At 55.5% G+C, this 21,653-nt stretch overlaps 1 protein-coding gene across 1 annotated transcript; it reads right to left on the bottom strand.

Moving 5' to 3' along the window:
* Positions 1–976: 976 nt before the first annotated feature.
* Positions 977–20,849, bottom strand: LOC135444705 (1-phosphatidylinositol 4,5-bisphosphate phosphodiesterase gamma-1-like). The gene is made up of 32 exons (XM_064706776.1): positions 20,056–20,849; positions 13,619–13,768; positions 13,416–13,509; positions 13,255–13,302; positions 12,440–12,524; positions 12,228–12,308; positions 12,102–12,136; positions 11,519–11,591; positions 11,323–11,424; positions 11,123–11,241; positions 10,960–11,045; positions 10,652–10,772; positions 10,394–10,562; positions 10,091–10,210; positions 9,805–9,912; positions 9,523–9,710; positions 9,135–9,335; positions 8,897–9,016; positions 8,447–8,630; positions 8,098–8,175; positions 6,838–6,941; positions 6,543–6,633; positions 5,529–5,595; positions 5,079–5,242; positions 4,867–4,963; positions 4,537–4,761; positions 3,662–3,810; positions 3,347–3,461; positions 3,080–3,241; positions 2,333–2,421; positions 2,048–2,232; positions 977–1,968 (listed from the first exon to the last, which is right to left on the bottom strand). Exons 1-32 carry the CDS (start codon positions 20,273–20,275, stop codon positions 1,917–1,919), a joined length of 3,882 nt encoding a protein of 1,293 aa, XP_064562846.1. The 5' UTR covers positions 20,276–20,849; the 3' UTR covers positions 977–1,916.
* Positions 20,850–21,653: the final 804 nt, after the last annotated feature.

Below are 21,653 nucleotides of genomic sequence, written 5' to 3'. Positions count from 1 at the left end.
CCTTGGAATTCGTGTGTGTTTCCACGGTCCCAAAGCCCTTTGGATCCTGGAATGTGTGTCCCCATGGACCCAAATCTCTATGGACTCGTGTGTATCCTAATGGACCCAAATTCTAATAGTTCTTTCCATGGACCCAAATCCCTGTGGATTCGCATGTGTTTCTATGGACCCAAAGCCCTATGAATCCCTGAATCTGTGTTCGTATGGACCCAAGCCCCTGTGTATCCAGGGTATGTGTCCCCATGGATCCAAATCCCTTGGGATTCACGTGTGTTTCCATGGTCCCAAAGTCCTATGGATCCTGTTGTGTCTGTCCCTGTGGACCCAAATCCCTATGGACTCATGTGTATCATAATGGACCCAAATTCTTATGGATCTTTCCATGGGCCCAAATCCCTGTGGATTTGTGTTTCCACAGTCCCAAAGCCCTGTGGATCCCTGAATCTGCATCCCCATGGACCCAAGTCCCTGTGTATCTGGGGTGTGTGTCCCCATGGACCCAAATCCCAATGGATTCATGTGTCTTTCCAAAGCCCTATGGATTTGTGTGTGTCCCCATGGACCCATGTCCCCATGGATCCATCTGTGTGTTCCCATGGACCCAAATCCCTATGGATCATGAATTTGTGTCCCCATGGACCCAAATCCCTATGGACCCATGTGTGTCCCCACGGCATGGCCCTGTGATCCTGCACAGCTGTGTGTCCCCAGAGCCCTCTCCCCATGGCCTCATGCCCCCATTGCCCTGAGTCCCCACATCCTTGTACCCATTGTCCCTGTGTCCCTCTGCCTTGTGTCCTTCCTGGGTGGCCCTGTCTGCCACAGCACACCCCCAGGTGTCCCCACTGCTGCTGGGACAAGGGTGACACACTGGATCTGGGACTACCAAGCCACTTCCCAGGGGACATCACCCACTCTGGGGACCTTGAGGTGGCAGCAGAGCAGGGAGGGGACACCAGGTCACAGCAACAGGGTATAAATATTGGCTAAATAGATTTATTTTCATACAAAGAATACACAGGTCCCCCCCTGCCGGGACACCCCGACCCCAGGGGACACCCCAAGATGTCCCCAGCCACCGTCAGGCTGGCCACCACCTCAGCTGGCTTTACTGTCAGGATCTGTCCCCATTCCCAGAGTTTGGTGACAACTCTGGGTCACCTTGGGGACATCCCTGTGTCCTCTGGGGCCACCTTGCTGCCTGTATTTACCAGGTGCCTACTCAGGGCACCCTGTCACAGGCCACTCTGCCTTGTGGGACAGCCCCAGACTTGGTCCCCTGCTCCCTTGGTCCCATGCTGGGACACCTCTGGACATTTTGGGGTCCCCCTTGTGCCCTAATACTGTGGCTGGTACAGACACTCCCTCCCCCCACGCCATATGTACACGCTGGATAAAAGAAGAAAATACAGGTATTTATAGCAGGGGAGCAAAATACCCCCCTAACCCCCCCAGAAGTGTCCCCTGTGTCCCCATCCTGGTGCCTCACCACCAGCCAGTCCTGACACCTGTGCCCAGGATGGAGGTGGCCGGTCCTGCCCCATCCTGGGCCAGCTGGGCCCCTGTGCCTCAGTTTCCCCATCGGTCATGGGGCTGCCATGGGATGGTGGGACATTGAGAATGTTGGGTGAGGAAGAGCCACTGTGGCCACCTTGTGGGGACAAGGACGTGGCCATGAGCCCCAGGAACGTGGGATGAAGCTGGAGGCACCTGGGATTGAAGCCAGAGCGTCCCACCTCCCGCCTCACCCCCGTCACAGGCACAGCTACCCAAGGCCCCCTTCCATCCCCGAATTTGTCACGCTGCTGTCACCCAGCCCTGGGCGTGGTGGGAGGTCCGGATGTGGCCACCCCACCTCCCTTTGTGGCAGGAGAGGAGGTGGCTGGGGGAGCTCCTCAGCTCTGAGTCCCTCCAGCTCAGCTGCGTTTGGTGACCATCTGCCGGTCCCTCTTCTTCTTCTCCATCAACCTGGTGGGGAGCAGGGTGGTGGCCTTAGGGACCCTCCCCAAGAGGGGTGTCCCAAAGCCACAAGGAGGGGACAACTCACTTGCGGTTGCGGACTTCAGTGAGCTCCATGAGCCGCTCCTGGGCCGCCCGGAGCTCGTCCAGGCGCTGCTGGTAGCGGGAATCGCAGCCGTTGGTGCGCTCGTAGCTGGAGACCTGGCTGGAGAGCTCGCTGGCACGGTCCCGGAGCTGCTGGATGGATGAGTAGAGGTTCTCCTCATCTTCCTCCTGCTCCAAAACAAGCGTGTGAGGCTGGTGTGGTGGGCAGGAAACACCAAAGAATTGGATCCCCTTGTTCTAGGTTTCCCAAGCCGCCGGGGCCACCTGCCTTGGCGTTGATGATTTCGATGTGGATGAGGAGGGAGGCGAGCTCCAGGTCCTCGGTGTAGCTGTTCTTCAACGGCACCGACCGATAGCCTGGACACAACATCACAACACGAGCTCAGCACCACAGCAGGGTCCAAGCCCCTCACCATGGCCAGGACCCCAGGGAGATAACAATGATGATTGAAGGGGTTTGCACTAGAAGAACTTTGGAGGTCCCTTTCAATCCAAACCCTCCACAACTTAATGATGGAGATCATGATAATGATGATGACAATGCAGGGGAGCTGGACTCCATGACTTTTAGAGGTCCCTTCCAACCCAAACCCTTCATGATTCCATGACTCATTGACTGAGATCACGATGATGACAATTGCAGGAGGGTTGCACCAGAAGATCTTTAAAGGTCCCTTCCAACCCAAACCCTTCATGATTCCATGATCTAAGGCGGAGATGATGAAGATGATGGTTGAAAGGGATTTGGACTGGACAACCTTTAAAAGCCCCTTCCAACCCAAACTGTTCTATGATTCCATGACTCAGTGATGGAGATCATGATGACAATTTCAGGAAGGTCCCTTTCAACCCAAACCCTTCTATGATTCCATGATCTATGACATAGATGATGAAGATGATGATAGAAGGGGATTTGGACTGGATGACCTTTAAAAGCCCCTTCCAACCCAAACCCTTCTGTGATTCCATGACTATGATGGAGATGATGACGATGATGATGATGGAAAGACCATACCTGTTTTGAGGCCCTTGACAGGGAAGGTGGCTTGTGCCAAGAAGTTGGGGTCACTGAACATGTCCTCCTCATACACCACGAAGCGGAGGAAGGCAAACTCGGGGTTGTTGATATCAAAGACGAACTGCTTGAAGAGCCAGACGGGGTTGAAGCCGTTGTCGGCTGTGGGAGAGAGTACAAAATTGGGCCACACCACCCCCATGTCCTCTCAAGAGGATGACAGAGGGCAGAGTCAGGGATGTCCCTAAGGGTGGGGACATCACTCACCTACAACATCCGTCTTGTTCTTGCTGTTGTCATACTCGGAGCCGCAAACCTCCACCTCCACGAAGGGGCACACGATGCTCCTCCCGTTCTTGGGGAGATGCCGGGCACCAAGGATCTGTGGGAGAAAGGAGAGGAAGAAGAGGGTGAGGTCTGGCCACACTGGATGAAGAAGAACTCCCAAGAGTAACAAGCTCCATGGAGCAAATAGGTAGCTGGAACAATGAAAACCACCCCTGGTTGACCCAAAAATAAGGAAGGAGTTCCCATCTTGATGGTGACCACCTCAAGGTGGTCTTGCTGTCCTTGCACACTTGCCTGCAGCTGGACTGTGATGGGCTCCACAATCTTCAGGCTGTTCTTGTCGAAGGGGTCGAAGGTCTCGTCTCTCATGATGTCCGGCTGCAGGACGTAGCCGCTGCGGCCACCGAGCATGAAGAGCGCCTGGTTCAGCTGCATCGGTTTGTCTGTGGCCATGGGGACAGAGCAGATCTGAGCATGGGGCTCAGGGACCTCCCCAAGGTCCTTGGTTAGAAGGTCCTAACCTGCAAACCCAACTAAGAGCCCCCAGCTGTAGTTGGAGGAGGGATGAAGATGAGTTTTGCATGAATCACCCAAGGATTGCATGGAGATATCCCCATCAGGATGAGGAAAAAGACTTGAGAGCATCCAAACCCCCCTTGTCCCCACAGGATAAGGACAAAGATTGGAGACATCTTTCAAACCACCCCCTGCATCCCCACCAGGATGAGACACAGGATGGAGAGCATCCAAACCACCTCCTGTGTCTCCATCAGGATGAGGACAAAGTTTGGAAAGATCATCCAAACCACCTCCTCTATGCCTATCAGGATGAGGACAAAGCTTGGAGAGATCATCCAAACCACCTCCTGTGTTCCCATCAGGATGAGGAAAAGGTTGAAGAGATCATCCAAACCACCTCCTCTATGCCTATCAGGATGAGGACAAAGCTTGGAGAGATCATCCAAACCACCTCCTGTGTTCCCATCAGGATGAGGAAAAGGCTGAAGAGCATCCAAACCACTCATGCCCCCATGAGGACGGAGACAAAGGTTGGAGAGATCACCCAAACCACCTCCAACAAGACGACCCAGGGCAGAAGCATTGGAAATGGGAATTTTGAGACGACCTTCGGGGATGAGCCCAACAACAACCCCAGGAGCAGGATTTACCGGGCGTCTGGAAGTTGAGGGCCACGAGCTGGCTCCCACAGATCCACATGGGCAGTGGGTCATAGTTGGAGGAGTCCAGGCGCTGTCCCTTGGGGTAGATGCGGCTCAGCTGGCGGCGGTTGTACTGCAGGAACTTCTTGCCCTTGCTGCGGTTGGCGTATTTCTCCGCCTTGGTCTCGGGGAAGGAGGACATGTCCCGGTAACACGCCTTGTCCGTGCCAATCTCTGCAAGCACCAAGTGGCCATCAGGGAAGGAACGAGACCTGGATAGTTCTTCCCACCTGTCTCTTTCCACAATTCATGCCTTTATCCCGCCTCTCCAGGACTTACTGTCCTCATCGAACGGCACCGGGCGGCAATACACGACCAGCTCCGAGAGCTCCAGGGCGATCTTCTTCCTCCGCTCCATGATCTTCCCCTCTTGCATCTGCACCAGGAAAAACAGGAGCTGCAAGTCTTCCCCCAGACTCTTCCTTTGGAGATATTAGGAACAATCTCCAAGAGAAAGGGACCATCCAGCCCCGTCCTCTGCATCCCCTCACCCTGGCGTCGGCGTTCTGCGTGGCCTCCCGGATCTTGGCCACCCACTCGCTGAGTTCCTCCTGCGTGTCTGCGGCCACGTCCAGCGACTGGGCTGCGTGGGACATCTGCTGGGAATGGATGGTGAAGACAAATGGTTTGGAGCTCCTCCCGTCTTTGGAGATAACTATAAGGACATCAGAGGGGGGCTTTACTCGAAGACATTCCCAACGGATGGCTCTGTGGAGCAAACGAAACCTCAGCGGTCCCGCTCCCGGGCCCCCACCAGCCCCTCCTGGCACCCCACCATCCATCAGGATCCTCCTCCTGTGGGGATCCCATTTTTTTCAATGTGTGGCTTCAGCTTTCCATGCTGAAACACGCCCTTGGAATCAAGGCAAAATGTCCCCTGAATCATCTGGACATCCCAATCCCTCCAAATTCCCCCCAAATCCATAAGTAGGGACACTCACCGACGTGGCAGGACGGGACATCGATGAAGCCCTTCAGGAAGTTCCCCAGGGGGCTGTTTTCTGATGACTGCAAGAGAGGAAGGAAGAGGTAAAATGGGGGAGGCCTGTGGGTTACAGGCAGCCACCACCCAGCCCACTGAGCCGGACAAATCTGAGGAAAAGAAGGGAAAAATCATCCAGGAGCATCACCCCAAGAGCTGGGTTGGAGTAGGACCAGGAGCATCCCTCAGATTCTGGATAAAGGTCTGGGCTGGTACAGGGCTGGGAGCATCCCCCAGATTCTGGATAAAGGTCTGGGTTGGAACAGGACCAAGAGCATCCCCCAAATCTATGGGACCAGGAGCATCCCCCAGATTCTGGATAAGGGTCTGAGCTGGCGAAAGGCTGGGAGCATCCTCCAGTTTCCAGGAAAGGATCCAAGCTGGAGTGTGGCCAAGATTATCACCCAGCCTCCAGAGAGAGATCAGGGCTGGAACAGGACTGGGAGCATCCTCCAGCTTATAATAAACTGTCTACGTGGGAGTGGGGCCAAGAACATCCCTCAGCCTCCAGATAAGAATCTGGACTGGAGCAGGAGCACAATCATCCCCCAGCCTCAGGGTAAGGGTCTGGGCTGGAGAGGACCAGGAGCATTCCTCAGCCACTGGATAAAGATCTGGGCTGGTACAAGATTTGGAGTATCCTGCAGCTTCCAGAAAATGGTCCAAGCTGGAGTGGGGCTGGGAGCATCCCACAGCCTCTGGATAGAGATATGGGCTGTAAAAGGACCAGGAGCATTTCCCAAGTCCCAGAAATAGGTCCAAGTTGATATAGGACCAGGAACATTCCCCAGACTCTGGATAAGGGTCTAGGCTGGAGCAGAACCATAAGCATCCCCCAGCCTGTGGATAAGAATCCAAGCTGGATCAGGATTGTGAGCATCTCCCAGCCTCAGGATAAGGATCTGGATTTGGTCAAGGCTCTTGGGACCCTCCCGTGTCCTCACTCCCAGGATCCCAGAGAGGTGTCACTCACAGCCTCATCCTGCTCCTGGGTGCCGACGATCTCCTCCACGTAGTTGGCCGGGAACCAGAGCTGCTTCTTGCCCCCGTAGTCCCCTCGCCACCTGCAAGGGGTGAGAGGATCAAGGAGAGCGGACAGATTTTGGGGAGGGGGGGACAGGGGTGTCCCTGCTGCATGCGGTGCCAGGGGGTGGTCGGAGAAAGGGTGGGGGGACAAAGAAGGAGGCTGAGTTAAAACACGCAGTGGGAATACCCGGGGTGTCCCCTCCCTCTCCCGCCCACGGTGACACCCAAGTGACAGCTCTCACCAGCCGCCGTCCTGCTTGTCCACGTTGTGGATGATGGCCTGCTTGCAGAACGACAGCTCGTCCTCCCGTTGTGCTTTGTAGTCATACAGAGCCTTCACCGTGCACTGGGGACACCGGGAGGAGGGACACGTGTGTCACCACCCAGCGCCTGGTGACACACCCAGCCCAGCCCCTTGAGCCCCCACAGCGGAGTGTGGGGGATCCTGACCCCAAATCATGGCATCACAGAATGTTATGGGGTTGGAATAGACCTTAAAGGTCATCACATTCCAACCCATTCCACCATGGGCAGAGATACCTTCCACCAGATGCTCCAAGTTCCATCCAACCTGGCCTTGGGCATTTCCAGGGAGGGACCATCCACAACTTCTCTATTCTGATGTCTCACCACCCTCACAGTAAAAAATTTCTTCCTAATATCTAACCTGAATTTCCTTCATTTTGTAACCATTACTCCTTGACCTATCTGCAGTTCCTGACAAAAAGTCCCTCTCCAGCTTCCACTGGGATGGGTTAGAGGGGACAGGAGGGCTGGAGGTGCCTGTGGTCCTGCAGAATCACCACATTCAGAGCAGATCAGGGTCCTTTTTTGGGATCCCCAGTGGTTTCTCCTGGTGCACTGAAGGGTTAATCCTCTGATATTACCACAACCTCTGGAAAAACCCCCTCTGGGTAAAGTTTTCCTGTGTGTGATCTTACCTTGCTGCAAAGGGACCATTAAGGCAGCAGCAGCGCTGGACCATGGGATTGTAGGACCACAGGAAAGGAGCCTTAGGGCTCCAGTCCAGCCTCTTCCAGGGTTAACTCCAAAATACGTCCAGTCACAAAAACCCCCAAGCATGGAGACTGAGTCAACTCCAAGAACAACCAAGTCCCAAAAACCTCTGAGGATGGAGACTGTACCACTTGGGAGCTGACCCTAGACCTGCTTTTTAAGGGTTTCCCAGTGCAAAGGGATTTCCTTGCTGTTGGGGCAAACTTCTGCCAGGTCCCTGCTCCAGGCTGGGGTCTCTCCAGCCCTGTCCCCCACTACAATGTGCCAATGCTGTCAATGGAGCTCGGACTGTCCCCAAGTGATGGTGATGTTGGCTGGGTCCAGCTCCAGCATCACTTGAGGGTCAAAGAAACGGAGCACAACTCAACCATTTCTCTGGCTAGCAGTGCTGGGAGGTGTGGATCTGAGGAAGAACCACCCAGAAACCCCACCACTTGAATTGCCATATCCCACCACCTCCCCAGGACACCAGCTTGGCCCCTTACCCTGGCCATTGGCATCTTGTTGGCCTCTACGTAGAAATGAGGAGTCCGCACCTCATACAGGGCTCCATAGTCCAGTTCCTGCAAGGAGAAATACCTGAGGGGGTCACCTGGGTGTGGGCAGGGGCTATGAAGGGATGAGAGGAGGTTGAGTGGCATCTAATATCCCCTTGCAACTTGCTGGCAAAGGGAATTATGGTGGAGTTTTAATGCTGGGTGATGACAGTGGAACGAGCCTGGCCAGTTTTGGCTGGGCTCCAACCAAAATTCTGAAAGAAGGTGGAGCTGAGGATGGGGCTTGGTTTCCTATGGCACAGAACCCCCACCATCCATAATTGCTGGGAGAACTCACAGTGGTGCCCATCTTCTCCAGGGTCTCCTCGTTGATGGGGTAGCGCAGCTTCATCTTGCGGTACAGCGGGTGCTTCTCGTAGTAGCTGATGAGGTCCACGAGGCTCTCGAACTCGGCCGAGCTGCCCAGCATGAAGAGCCGCCCTTCCTGCTGGATGCGGCAGTGCTTGATCTTCCCCTCCGCCCTGGGGCCAGGAGAGATGGGAATGGGATGGGTGAGGGGTGGCCAAATCCTTGCTCCATGATGGGGATGGGCAGGAGGTGATGCCTGGGGATGCCACCAAGGTGACCACCCTGAGGATGTCACAGAGAGGGTTTCCCCTTCATGACATGTGTCCCACTGTGTCACTCACAGCAAACCCCTGCCACCTAGCTCGAGGTCACAACAGATAGGTTATCATAAATCCTCAGCTTGGCCAAGCCCAAGTGGCCTCGTGGTGGCCCCACTCACCGGAAGGAGATGGCGTAGGAGTTGGGCTCGCTGCGCTTCCGCACCAGGAACGCTCCATCCCGCGGGACCCGCATCAGCATGTGCTCGGCCTGGAGACGCGTCAAGCTGGCGTGGTACCACCTGCCCAGGGAGAACATGGACACTGGGGGCTGGCATCGGCATCTCCACACCCTGCTGGGGCTAGAGGAGGCTGGTGGACCCATGGGATCGAGGGGATGGGGATTGGAAGGATCCTCACTCTTTGCTCTCGTGGGCGTTGGGCTGGGGCACGGGGTCGGTGAGGCGCATCTCGAACTCGTTGCAGCGCAGCGGCACCTCCCGGTAGTGGCAGATGAGGCTGTAGAGGCTGTCGAAGACCAGGTTGTCCGTCAGGTAGAACTTGGTGGCCCCAGCCTCCTGCCTCGAGTGGATCCGGCAGTGCTGCACCCGGCTGGACCTCCTGCCATGGGGTGGGAGAAAGCCACGTCAATCTGGGTCCACATCTCCACCATCCCACACTTTGGGCTACAAGCTGCACAAAAAAGTGACATTTCCCCCAAAAAAGCCATTCCAGCCACCAAACCAGACACCAACTGGAGGGTCACCCAGGGAAGGGTGGGATCCTGCCTCCCTGCTGGAGCTCCTACCAGAAGGAGAGGGTGTAGTCGCCCACGAAGGTCTCGCTCTCGCGCACCAGGAAGGTGCCGTCCTTGCCGCCCGTCTCGGTGCAGTACTCGTGCAGCAGCTTCTCTGCAATCTGTCGCCCGTCACGGCCACCCCCGAGCTTGCCGTGGAACCACTTCTCCGTGAAGTGCAGCTCGTTGTTGTTGAACTCCTGCAAGTTCATCCCAAAGTGGGCGTTGTCACCCCGTCACCCTCCCCACGGAGCTGTCGCCTTGCCCTGTGGGCGCGTCCTGCCCCTCACGCACCTCCTTCTGCTCCACCTCCTCTTCATCCTCGTTGAACTGGTAGCGGGATGTCTCCTCTGAGTAGTAAATCTTGTTGCTTGTCAGGACAAAATAATGAGGGCTCCAGGTCTGGGAAGGAGGAAGAGCATTGGTGGGGTGAGGAAGAGGATGACATGGACAGATGGAGCTTTGGGATGGGGTTTTTAATCCCTTTCTTCCCCCTCACAGCATCACAGTGGTCTAGGAGAGCCCATCCCAAACCCCACTGTCTGACAGGTCCCACTTAGCCCCTCAGGGCCTCACTTACATGGTCGATGGGGTCTTCAAGGTAGAGAATTCCATTCTTGATGGAGTTGCTGATGTCGTTCTCTGAGTAACTGGCAGTGGAGACCTCCTCGTACAGGTTCCCTTCAACCAGTTTCTTGTGCTGAGAGACACCCAGGGAGGGGAGCTCAGTGGTGGCCATGGCTCACACTGACCTCCCAACCCTCAGGATCAACCTCCCACAGGTGCCTTCCCACCATCCCTTGTTCCTCTTGACCATATCTTGGTGTAGAACCCGACACAATCTGTGCCCCTCCTGCAAAGAGAGGTTTTGCCTGCTCCACACCTTGATTAGAATTTTCTTCTTGAGCTGGGTGGGTGAGGGCAACTCATCGGCATTGATGTCCACTGGCTTGGTGAGGAGCATGTCCCCAAAAACCTTCTTGAAGTGGCAGGCCATGTTCCTCTGCTGGACAATGCTGCAGTGGTCTTCGATGGAGAGGATGATGGGGAACCTGGAGCAAGCAGGTGGAATGGTGGCCTCAGATGAAGGTGGGGGAGATTTTCCCAGAATTCAGAGGTCGTTGGGGGAGCTGGGGCTTACTCAGAGGTGACGAAGGCGTGCTCCTTGATGGTGTGCAGCACATCCAGGAATTTGATCTTGGAGGTGAGCGTGTGGCCGTGGTAGATGATGGGGAGATCATCCGGGCCGTCCCAGCAATCCACTGAGAAGGAAAACCCCTTGGTTAATTCATGTTTGCCACCAACTACATGCTAGAAACCATTTTTTTGGGCACCCAAATGACAGGGAAAGATCCTCTGCCCTGGTGGCATGGGATGGGGGCAGGGAATGGTCTGTTTGATGGGACATGAGGAGTTCCAGCATCCCTATGAAGGGCTGGAGGGACTCACACTCGATACAGCGGCAGCCCATCCGCAGGCACCGGGCGTATGCCTCCAGGGAGGACTCACTGGAGAACTGGTCTCCTGTCAGGTACCTGCAGAGGAGAGAAAAGGATGATGGGATGCTCATGGATGTCCCTGAAGAACGCCCATGAGAGGGAAAATTCCTTACGTGTTGTGGGATGAGGAGATCCAGTACTGGGACAAGGGGTGGTTCATCTCCTCAGGCACCACACGCTCGTACTTAGCATCCATCACCATGTTTTCCTTGGAGAAGAGGTATGTGAGGAACTGGCAGGGGGAGAAACAGAGAGGTCAGAGCCTGATGGTGCCGGGGAGATCCCTGTGAGGACACTGTGTGGGGCCACCCACCTCATCCAGCTGGAAGGAGGGCTCCGACGCGTCGTTGGAGCTCTCCTTGAGGTAGGAGCACATGTAGTCCCGCACCACGCCCACGTCACTGGCCCACGATTCCTGGGATACAAACATGGCTGTTGTTAGGGGGGGAACTGGGCTGGAGCATCCCATGTGGGCTCCTTAGGCTGCAGAGGTCTCAGGGAAGCCCCACCTTCTGGTCATGCAGCAGGAACTTCTGGAAGTCGTAGAGGGACACTTGGCACAGCTCAGGGCGGTCCACATTCCTGGGACAAGGAGCAGCCACCAGTGAGGAGCAGGAGAACGAGTTGGGATAGATCCCATGGCAGAGTTGAGGCAATCAGTGCCCATCTGCAGCTCAGCCTCCCCATGACCCCCATTCCCACCAGTCCCTCCACCCTGTGACTGGGAGAGGCTGGCAGCAGCTGGAATCTGCTGCGTTGTCCAAGGATATTGTGAGATGGGCAGGGTGACATGTCCCTACATCCCTGGCAGCCATCCCATCTCCCATTGCTGCTCACCCCTTCTCCCATTCCTGCTCCTATCCTTGCTTCCATCCCAGCTCCCATCATTGCTCCCACATCCCTTCTGCACCCATATTCCCATCTCTACTCCCATCACTGCTTCTATCCCCTCTCCCATCCCTGTTCCCATCCTCTATCCTATTCCTTCTCCCATCCCCATCCCCATTCTCTTCTCTGCCCCACAGCCTGGCTTTTCCCACTTTACAGATCCAACTCTTGGAATATTGACTGCGATGGGAGCTGGGATCTCACCGCAAGGGGAAGGAGAGCTCCAGCTGCTCAATGACCTGGAAGGCAGACAAGGGGTCCAGGCTTAGCTGGAGGGGGACACATCCCACCAGGATGGGTATATCTGGGAGGCCAAACCATGGATCTTACCGACTTCTGGGCATCAAACATCAGGTTTTTGTAGAACTGGATGAAGTGGGAGAAAGTCATCTCATTTCTGGCTTCCACTTCCTGTGGGAGACGGGGCTGGATGAGAGTGGGGCCACTCCATTGGAACCAGGGACCACCATGGTGGCCCCAGCCCATGTGGTGCAGGTTGAAGAGCATTTCCCTCATGGCTGGGATGTCCAGAGGGTCCTTACCACGAGTTTATCCCGCAGGAATCTCATGTTGGGAACACGATAGTTGACCTGGGGCAGCATCGCCTTCAGGTCCTTCACTGTGATGCTGCCAGAGGGAAAACCAGAGTCAGGGTACTGCCAGATTCCTGGATGAGTCTCAGCTCCCAACAGCAAGGGTCCCACCCCAAATGTTGGTGCCTGGCATAGGGATCCCACCCTCCTGGCCTCTGGATCCCTGCAGTGGCACAGGACCCAGGGAAACTGTGGATGTCTCATTCTGGAAGGTGTCCAAGGCCAGGTTGGATGGGGCTTGGAGCAACCTGGTCTAGTGGAAGGTGGAACTGGATGATTTTTGATGTCCTTTCCAACTCAAACCATTCCACGATTCCATGTTTCTGAGATCAATTATGTGATGGCTGGCATGAGTGTGAGTAGAGGGACAAGGAGAGGAAGTGCATACAAGAACAAACTGGGCACTCTTAAGAAATCATCCTACTTGGAGGTGATGCCCATTCCCATACCCATAATAATTTAAGTCCATATTCCCTTTGTTTTGGAGTTTTCCTGTCTTGGAAAGGTAATTATGGTTTTTAATGGCCTGGCCTCTCTGGCACTGGTGAAAATGTGGCACTGGGGATGGGTCCCAGTGGTCCTCACAGTCACAAGGATGTGACCTGCACCCAATCTCTGATTTTTGGCGCCTTCAAGCATCCCAAAAACCCTGGTGCTCCCTTGTCCCACAAACCTCACCCCTAGCCTGGCTCAACATCCAGATTTGGGATGCAACAGGGGGATTATGGTTCTGTCCAGCTGAACCCACCGTGCTGGTGGCTCACCTGCCTTCCCTGGCCCGGTCCATCCCATCAAACTGCTTCCGTAGCCACCTGGGAAGGAAAGGATGGACAGACAGTGATCAATCCCAAAGAGGCCCAAGCCCAGGGCACGTTTTCTTCCCAAAACAGGGACCAGGAAATGGGATCTGCTGGTCCTTCCTCACCTCTCGATCTGCAGTGGGGTCTGGGCTCTCTGGGTGTCAGCCACCAGCCAGTTGAGCCCCGTTATCCATAGGTTGATGTCCTCCTCGCAGAAAGCTGTTGGAGGAAGAGGAGGGCGATGAGGTTGGGATGGGGATGATGGGATGTTGGGAAAGGGGTGGGACCCCAAGGATGGACACAGGGAATGGGGAAGGATCCAACTCACCAGCCACACTGAGGGTCCGCAGCCTGAAGTCCATCCCGTAGAGGATGATGAAGCACATGGTGAAGTCCAGCTTGCGAGCGTCCTCGGGGTAGCGCTCGAAATCCCGGGAATTTTTCCCCAGGCGGATCTCCTTGATCTCCCGAATGTCGACTGCGGGGAGAGAGGAACACGAAAGTGTCCCCTGCCACCACAGCCTCATGTGAGTGGTTCAGGGAAGTGGGAATTCCAGGGGGACATGAGTCCTCTGGAGAACCTTGTTGCCAGGATGGGATACCCTCAGGAGTGCGTGATGGAATTATGGAATTGTAGGTGCTGTGGCCACGTGGCTTTGAGGGTGACATGTCCCCAGTGTCCTCCAGTGATGTGCAATGGCATCATGGATAAGGTATGTCCATTCAGGGAACCATGATCCCAAGATGGGATGTCCCTGTGGCACTGCCCATTGGAGTGGGATGGCACCAGGGTGTCATGGCCTTGTGTCCTCTAGGGATCTGTGTCCCAGGATGTCCCCAGGATGAGGTCCCTGCAGTGCTGCTACAGCTGTGTGAGAGGACCAGGAGGACACAGTCACGTGTCCTCCAGGGATCTGTGTCCCAGGATGTCCCCAGGATGGGGTCCTTGCAGTGTTGCTACAGCTGTGTGTGAAGACCAGGATGACACAGTCACGTGTGTTCCAGGGATCTGTGTCCCAGGATGTCCCCAAGATGGGGTCCCTGTAGCTGTGTGAGAGGACCAGGATGACACAGCCACATGTCCTCCAGGGATCTGTGTCCCAGGATGTCCCCAGTATGGGGTGTCCCAGGATGTCCCCAGTATGGGGTGTCCCTGAAGTGCTGCTGCAGCTGAGTGCACCACCATGGATGCCATGGCCACGTGTCCTCCAGGGAATTGTGTCCCCAGGATGGGCTGTCTCCATGGCACTGCCCATTGGAGTGGGATGGCACCGGGGTGTCATGGCCTTGTGTCTTCCAGGGATCTGTGTCCCAGGATGTCCCCAAGATGAGGTCCCTGCAATGCTGCTACAGCTGTGTGAGAGGACCAGGATGACACAGCCACGTGTCCTCCAGGGAATTGTGTCCCCAGGATGGGCTGTCTCCATGGCACTGCCCATTGGGGTGGGATGGTATCAGGGTGTCATGGCCTTGTGTCTTCCAGGGATCTGTGTCCCAGGATGTCCCCAAGATGGGGTCCCTGTAGCTCTGTGAGAGGACCAGGATGACACAGCCACATGTCCTCCCGGGATCTGTATCCCAGGATGTCCCTAAGATGAGGTCCCTGCAATGCTGCTACAGCTGTGTGAGAGGACCAGGATGACACAGCCACGTGTCCTCCAGGGATCTGTGTCCCAGGATGTCCCCAGGATGAGGTCCCTCCTCCAATGCTTCTGCAGCTGAGTGACAACACCATGGATGCCACGGAGAAGTCTCATCCAGGGATGTGTGTCCCAAGGACAGGGTGTCCCTGCAGCCCTGCCTCCCTGTGCCTGGTGGCCCCCAGCCCTGTGTGTCCTCCAGGAACTCGTGTCCCCAGGACGTGGCATCCCAGCAGCGCTGCCCACTCTTTTCCCAGCTTTGTGGCTGCCACGCATCCTCCAGGCTCATCCCACCCCATCCCAACCAGCAAATCTCCAGCCACCTTGTCCTCCCCAAGCCAGACCCTGCGCTGGGATAGGCTGAGCTCGTGTTTTCCTTGGAGAACTCTTCCCAAAAGTGGCAATTTGGAGCCCTGGCAGCTGGGACCGCAGGGCGTTGCTTTCCTGCTGCTCTGCTCCCTCATTATCCCGCTAAATAAAGCTCCAACAGCGGCGGCAGGGCCGGGTTTCCGGACCACGCTCTTCCTCACTGCTACTCCACCAAGGGACATTTCCAGTTTTCCCAGTGGACACATCCCACTGGGAGCAAGAATAATAACATAATATTAGGAACAACACACAAAATTGTTCTTGATCCCACAACCGTCACCCCCCGGTCAGATTTGCCCTCTGGGAACGAGCCACCGACACCGGAAAGGGCTTTGTGTGACCCAGGGCGGCCGGACCACCTCGCCAGGGGTATTGTCCTGCCGAGGAAATGGGTCATTTCCCGGAGAATTTCCAGCCCGGCTGCGTTTCCGATGTGGTGGTGGGGAAGGCTGCAGACGTGCCTTGGTGGAAACCCTCGGCCGAATCCGAAGCGGGGGGATCCAAAGGGGAGAGAAAAGCTGAATGCAGGGAGGAATAAGGGATGGGGGGAGGAATCGGGCTCATTAAGCAAGAAAAGAGGGGAAGAATAGTTTTTCTTGGCGGAAAAGCTCCGGAAAACAGTGGAGGCTTTATCCAGCCTTCTTTTGCTGGATGAGCGCAAGCCAAATTTCACGAATCAGGGTGGGATTTTAGCACAAGTGACACAGAAGAGCTCTGCACCCCAGCACGAGCTTTGTTTTGGGACAAGATTCTCAAGGAAAGAAACTCAGTTGTCACTGCATGGCTCCCATGGCTCAGAGCAAACCTTCTTCCATAAGAACGGGCAGATTTTGGGGATAAAAATGGGTTTATAGGTTAAAAAGCAGCGACTCGACCCCAAACCTGCCCATCCACAGGGTGCCAGGGAGTGGTGAGGAGCCAGTGGCTACCATGGCTTTGCTAACAGGTGGCAATGCTGTTACTCCTTGGATTTAACTCCTCCAGGATCTGGCCTTGCACCTGAACTCTGGGAGCCATTCCTAATTCCAGGAATGGTTTGTGTTGGAAGGAACATTAAAGATCATCTCATTCCATCCCCTGCCATGGGTGGGGACACCTTCCACTATCCCAGGTTGCTCCAAGCCCTGGCCTTGGACACTTCCAGGGATCCAGGAGCAGCCACAGCTTCTCTGAGCAATCTGTGCCAGGGTCTCAGCACCCTCCCAGGGAAGAATTCCTTCCCAATATCCCACGTATCCCTGTCCTCTGGCAGTGGGAAGCCACTCCCTGTGCCCTGTCCCTCCATTCCTTGTTCCAAATCCCTCTCCAGCTTTCTTGGAGCCCCTTCAGGCACTGGAAGGGGCTGTGAGGTCTCCCTGGATCCGTCTTTTCTCCAGGCTGGACATTCCCAGCTTTCCAGAGCAGAGGGGCTCCATCCCTTGGAGCATCTCCATGGCTTCCTCTGGACTCACTCCAGCATCTCCATCCTGCTCTTGGACCCCAGCGCTGGAGGCAGCTCTGCAGGTCTCAGGGGCAGAGGGCAGAATTCCCATTTTCCTGCTGCCTGCGCTGTGTGATGAACCGAGGACATGGGGAATTTCTGGGCTGCCAGCAGCAATTTTTCACCCACTAACACCTCAAATCCTTCTCTCCCAGGGCAAACAGCCCATTCCCATGGAAAACCAGGGGAAAAGGGAGCGGCGAGGGGCTGCACAATGCACCCGAGCAGCAGCTTCCTGGAAACCACATCTGCAGCGGATTTGCCTCGATCCTGTCAGAACTCTGTCTCCAAACTCCTCCCCGCATTGTCTCCATTGTCCTGGGCGATTAAAACACTCTGGAAGTCGGTTCCAGCTGCGAAAACCCCTTTTCTTTTCTAATGCAAAGCGAGCGGCATGGTGCAAAAAAAAAGATTTGGAATGGTGGGGAGATGATGGAGGAGCAGGTTCTGCCCAGTGGGATTTTAGGGATGCTGAGAGCCTGGGAGATTTTTTTCAGGTGTTAAGAGGGAAGCAAAGGGGTTGGAGGGAATGGTTGTGCTGGGAATTCCTGCTGGCCTGGGCACTGGGGTCATCCCTTCTTGCAGGATGTGGCAGCTCAGACCCTCCTGGACAGGGGAAATTGGAAAACCGTGTCCTGCTGGGATCCTGTGGTGTGGTTTAAAAACCAAAATAAAATATTTCCTCCTTGTCCAACAGTGATAAATCCCAACTGGATTTTGTCCTCCCAAAAAAAGTCCTAATTCCAATTATTTGCCATTAACAAGGCTGGAGGTGTCATCAAACCACCTCTCCAAAATCCTCTTGGATTTTTCACGCTGCCTTCACCCCCGTTTCCTTTCATTTCTTGTAAAAATCCTTTTTTTGGGGGCTGTTTTCCACCAGATTCCTTGCACTGGGAACTGGGGTCTGCTGAGGGCGACGAGCTGGAAGCCCTCCAGGATGAGGTTAATTTTGGAGGCCATGCTCCAGGCATTCCCAGGCATGGACACAATCCCAGGCATGGACACACAGACACGCGTCCAGAGGCTGCTTAACAAAGCGTGTAATTATCCTGGGGGTCCAGGGGAGAGCCAGGATCCGTGTCCTGGCCCTGACAGCCCCTAACAGAGACATCAGCACTTCCCACTAATCCCTCTGGCTTGAAGGGGGGGATTTAAAATGGTCTGGGCAGGCGTGAGGTCTGGGAGATCCCGATGCTTCCATAAAATCAGAGAGAGTGGGAAGAGAGGGATGGAGCAGGGGGTGAGGATGCTCCAGCCCAGCACCAGGATGGGGATTTCTCTCACTCCAGACTAGGAAACGGGAATGGTGGGATGGGATGGCAGGATTGCACATTTCCAGAAGGATTTTCATCCTTTTTTCATCCTTCTGGATGACCTTGGAGGATGCCTACTCATTCCTATGGGGGAGATTGAGCTGTTGTATGGGAAAAGACAGATCCTAAAGCTCCAGAGGGGAAACTGAGGCACAGCATCGGAGCAACCTGAGATCCTGACCTGGCAGTGCACGGAGCTTCCGGAAAAAACAAGGAGCTGGAAATGCATTATTTCCATGACTGGATAACAAGTTCCTCTCCATGAGGATCTAAAATACCTCTCCAAAACTGGGTGCCCTTCCTCCCATCACCTTCTGCTCCCACAGATCTGCTCCTGTATCCAAAAAGTCCAGAGAAACATGGATCCTGCTCATGCCTGTGCTCAGCTCTGAGTGCCACCCTCCTTTTCCTGGCTCAAATCTGGAATTCCACCTTGGGATCAGCACCTCCAAGCAGGAGCTGAAGCTTCCTGAGGATTTTGCTGTATCTTGCAGAGAATCAGGAGTAGGTGGTGATTTTTTAGGGGGGTCATTGGTGATTTTGGTACCTCCCAAACCTCTGGGGTGGGTTTTGCCATCACCCAGGTGAGGTGATATTCCAAAACTGATTTCCTTCCCTGCACAGGGATGTGGGATGAGGTGATGGTGTAGCTTCATGGCACCCCAATCTTCCTTCAACTGGATTTTTTTAGCTCAATTAAAGCTTTGAGGTAATGAGCACCAAGACATGGAGCCCCAACAATTCCCACTGTTGGGAGGACATCCCAACAACCTCCTAACCACCACATGGAAGGGTGATTTTTATGGATTCTCCAGTGGGGTTTTGGGGTTAAAAAAGCACCATGAGCAGGAACAGGGATGGCCATTCTTTTCCCTCCTTGCCAGGGAGGATATAAATCCATGGGGATGAAACAGAAGCAGCTTGATCCCACAGAACAACTTCCAAGGTGGGATGGAGGAGGTGAGGGATGCTCAGCCCAGCAGCTCTTGCTTTTATGGGAATCACCCCATGGCCAGACACCCTGACAAGGTAGGACATTCCATAGGGGTGAATATCCCACTGGGGTAGGACATTCCATAGGGGAGAACATCCCACCATGGTAGGACATCCCCCTGTGGCCAGGAATTCCACAACCAGTCACCCCTCCATGGCAGAACACACCATCACATCCAGGCACCCCAAAAACTGTCACCCCACCACTGTAGGACATCCCACTAAGATCAAGCACCCTATAACCAGTTACCCCACCATGGAAGGACATCCCAACACAGCCAGGAACCCCACAACCCGTTACCCCACCATGGAAGGACATCCCAACACAGCCAGGAACCCCATAACCAGTTACCCCACCATGGAAGGACATCCCAACACAGCCAGGAATCCCATAACCAGTTACCCCACCATGGAAGGACATCCCAACACAGCCAGGAATCCCATAACCAGTTACCCCACCACTGTAGGTCACCTCAACAGACCCAGGCACCCCACAATCAATTACCCTACCACTGCAGGACACCCCAACACAGTCAGGCACCCCACAAACAGTTACCCCATCATGGCTGGGAAACCCAGCATGCCCAGAACCCCCCCCCAGGGCTGTAGGACACCCCAACAGACCCAGGCACCCCACAAGCAATTACCCCACCACTGTAGGACATGCCACAAAACCCAGGCACCCCAACACATCCAGCACTCCACAATCGCCCCCCTCACTACAGTAGGACCTCCCAACACATCCAAGCACCCCACAACCACTTACCCCACTGTGGCAGGGCACCCCAACACGCCCAGAACACCCCCAGCCAGTCACCCCAATTCTGCTCAGCATCCCACCAGCACATCCCCAGCCCCCCAACGCCGCTGCCACTGATACTCGCCTGTCCCCTCAATCCTCCCTGTCCTCCCAATCCTCCCTGTCCCCCCCAATCCTCCTAATCCTCCCTGTTCCCCCGATACTCACTGTCCCCCTCCACCTTCTCGGGCGTCCGGCTCCAGATGATCTGGCGCGTCTCCAGCTTCACCTGGAAGGTCCTTCTCTCCGGCCTCTGCGACTTCTTCTGGTAGAACAAGGTGAGGACGGTGCCCATCTCCAGGCAGCGCAGGATCCTGCCCATGTCCCCCGGCTCCATCCTGGTGTCCTCCAAGAAGCCATTGACGCTGTTGTGCCTGGCCATGGACATCTTCACTGCTCGGCCATCGCCCGGCGGAGCCGCACAGCCGGGATTGTCTCATGCAGGAGAGGACGGAACCAAAGGGCCGAAAGCTTCCCCTGGGGATTTTTCTGGGATCGCCCCGGGCGTGGGTTTTCCTCTACGGACGAGCGGAGCACGGGCAGGACGCGCAGCCTCCGGGATTGGCGACAGCGGGGAGGAAAAGGCCGGGCTGGAGGTACCGTGACCTTCGTGTCACCAAGGCTGGATCCGGCCCTGGCGCTGGCATCCAGAAGAGACAACGCCGGCCTTGCTCGCGGATGAGTTTTTGGATGTGGGGAGGAGGAAAAAAATCCAGCCCCACAGAAAAAAAAAAAAAGGCAAAAAAAAAAAGAGCCAAGTCACCCCAAAAGTGATGGTGGTGAGGTGGCAAAAATCCTCCTCCTTCCTCCCTCTCTCCCCGGCCTCCGGGCCGAGCGGGGCCGGGGTTTGGGAATGGGGTGTCGGGAGGTGTTGGGGAAGGTTTGGGGAGCAGCGGGATGGCGGTGGGAAGGGATGTGGGATGCGGGGTTGGGGTGGTCGGAGGTGGGTGGGGAGGTGGGATGGGGGGGAAGGGGAGGGGGTTCCCACAGCCCGCCCGCCCGCCGCCCCTTTTTTTTTTTTCCCCTCTGCTGCTCCTTAATTTCGGGCTGATGAAATGGACGCCCGGAGGAAACTGCAATCACACATGGCCGGAAAGAGATCAGAAAGGAATTTAAAAAAAAAAAAAAAAAAAGATCTTGGAGAAAGGAAAATGCGAGCCGGGGGAGGAGGAGGGGGGGTGTTTGTGTGGAAAAGATGGCTGAGGGTGACATCTAGAGGAATTCCAGATGGGAATCGCATTTGGGGGTGGGGGGGTGTCCCAGCACAGGGGGCACCCTGGGATGGGGCTGCATGGGTAGAAAAGTGGGGGGATTTTTTGGGGGAAAAAAGAGGTTAAAGGAAAGCAGCTGCCGTGGGTTTAGTTCCTGGCTGTCCCTGAGCTGAGCCGGGAATGAAGCTCCAGGAGGAATCGGGATTGGAGTCACTTCTGTCATGAGTTTTGTCCAGCCTCAGCTCGATGGGAAGTGCAGGGTGGAGATGGAACATATGGGAAGGCAGCAGGGCACAGGGGTTGGTGTCACAGCCCCTGTTTTGTCCCTTTGATGGATTCTGAGTGGGAAAAGAGCAGCTGGTGCTCTGGGAATTGTGCAGGGATTTGGGGGAGGCAGAGGGTGAGGGGGGACCCAGCTGGTGCTCTGGGAATTGTGCAGGGATCTGGGGGAGGCAGAGAATGAGAGGAGACCTGGGTGGGCAGGGGATTCTTTCCTGGCTCCACGCTTTGGGAATTTGGACCAGGAGGGGATTTTGTGGTGCTGGCTCTCTTGGG

This window comes from Zonotrichia leucophrys, chromosome 2 (assembly GCF_028769735.1).
Source record: "Zonotrichia leucophrys gambelii isolate GWCS_2022_RI chromosome 2, RI_Zleu_2.0, whole genome shotgun sequence".
Taxonomy (NCBI): domain Eukaryota; kingdom Metazoa; phylum Chordata; class Aves; order Passeriformes; family Passerellidae; genus Zonotrichia; species Zonotrichia leucophrys.
The sequence above is the reverse complement of the archived record's forward strand: the minus strand, read 5'-3'. Positions and strand labels throughout refer to the sequence as shown.

What these genes read in the sequence shown, in the direction of transcription:
- LOC135444705 (XM_064706776.1), bottom strand. Translation starts at nt 20,275, where the DNA reads ATGTCCATGGCCAGGCACAACAGCGTCAATGGCTTCTTGGAGGACACC. An exon ending in GAGCTCTCCTTCCCCTTGCG is followed by an intron (nt 11,592 to 12,101) that starts GTGAGATCCCAG and finishes TCCTTGTCCCAG; the next exon opens with GAATGTGGACCGCCCTGAGC. An exon ending in TCCTACGCCATCTCCTTCCG is followed by an intron (nt 8,631 to 8,896) that starts GTGAGTGGGGCC and finishes TCCTGGCCCCAG; the next exon opens with GGCGGAGGGGAAGATCAAGC.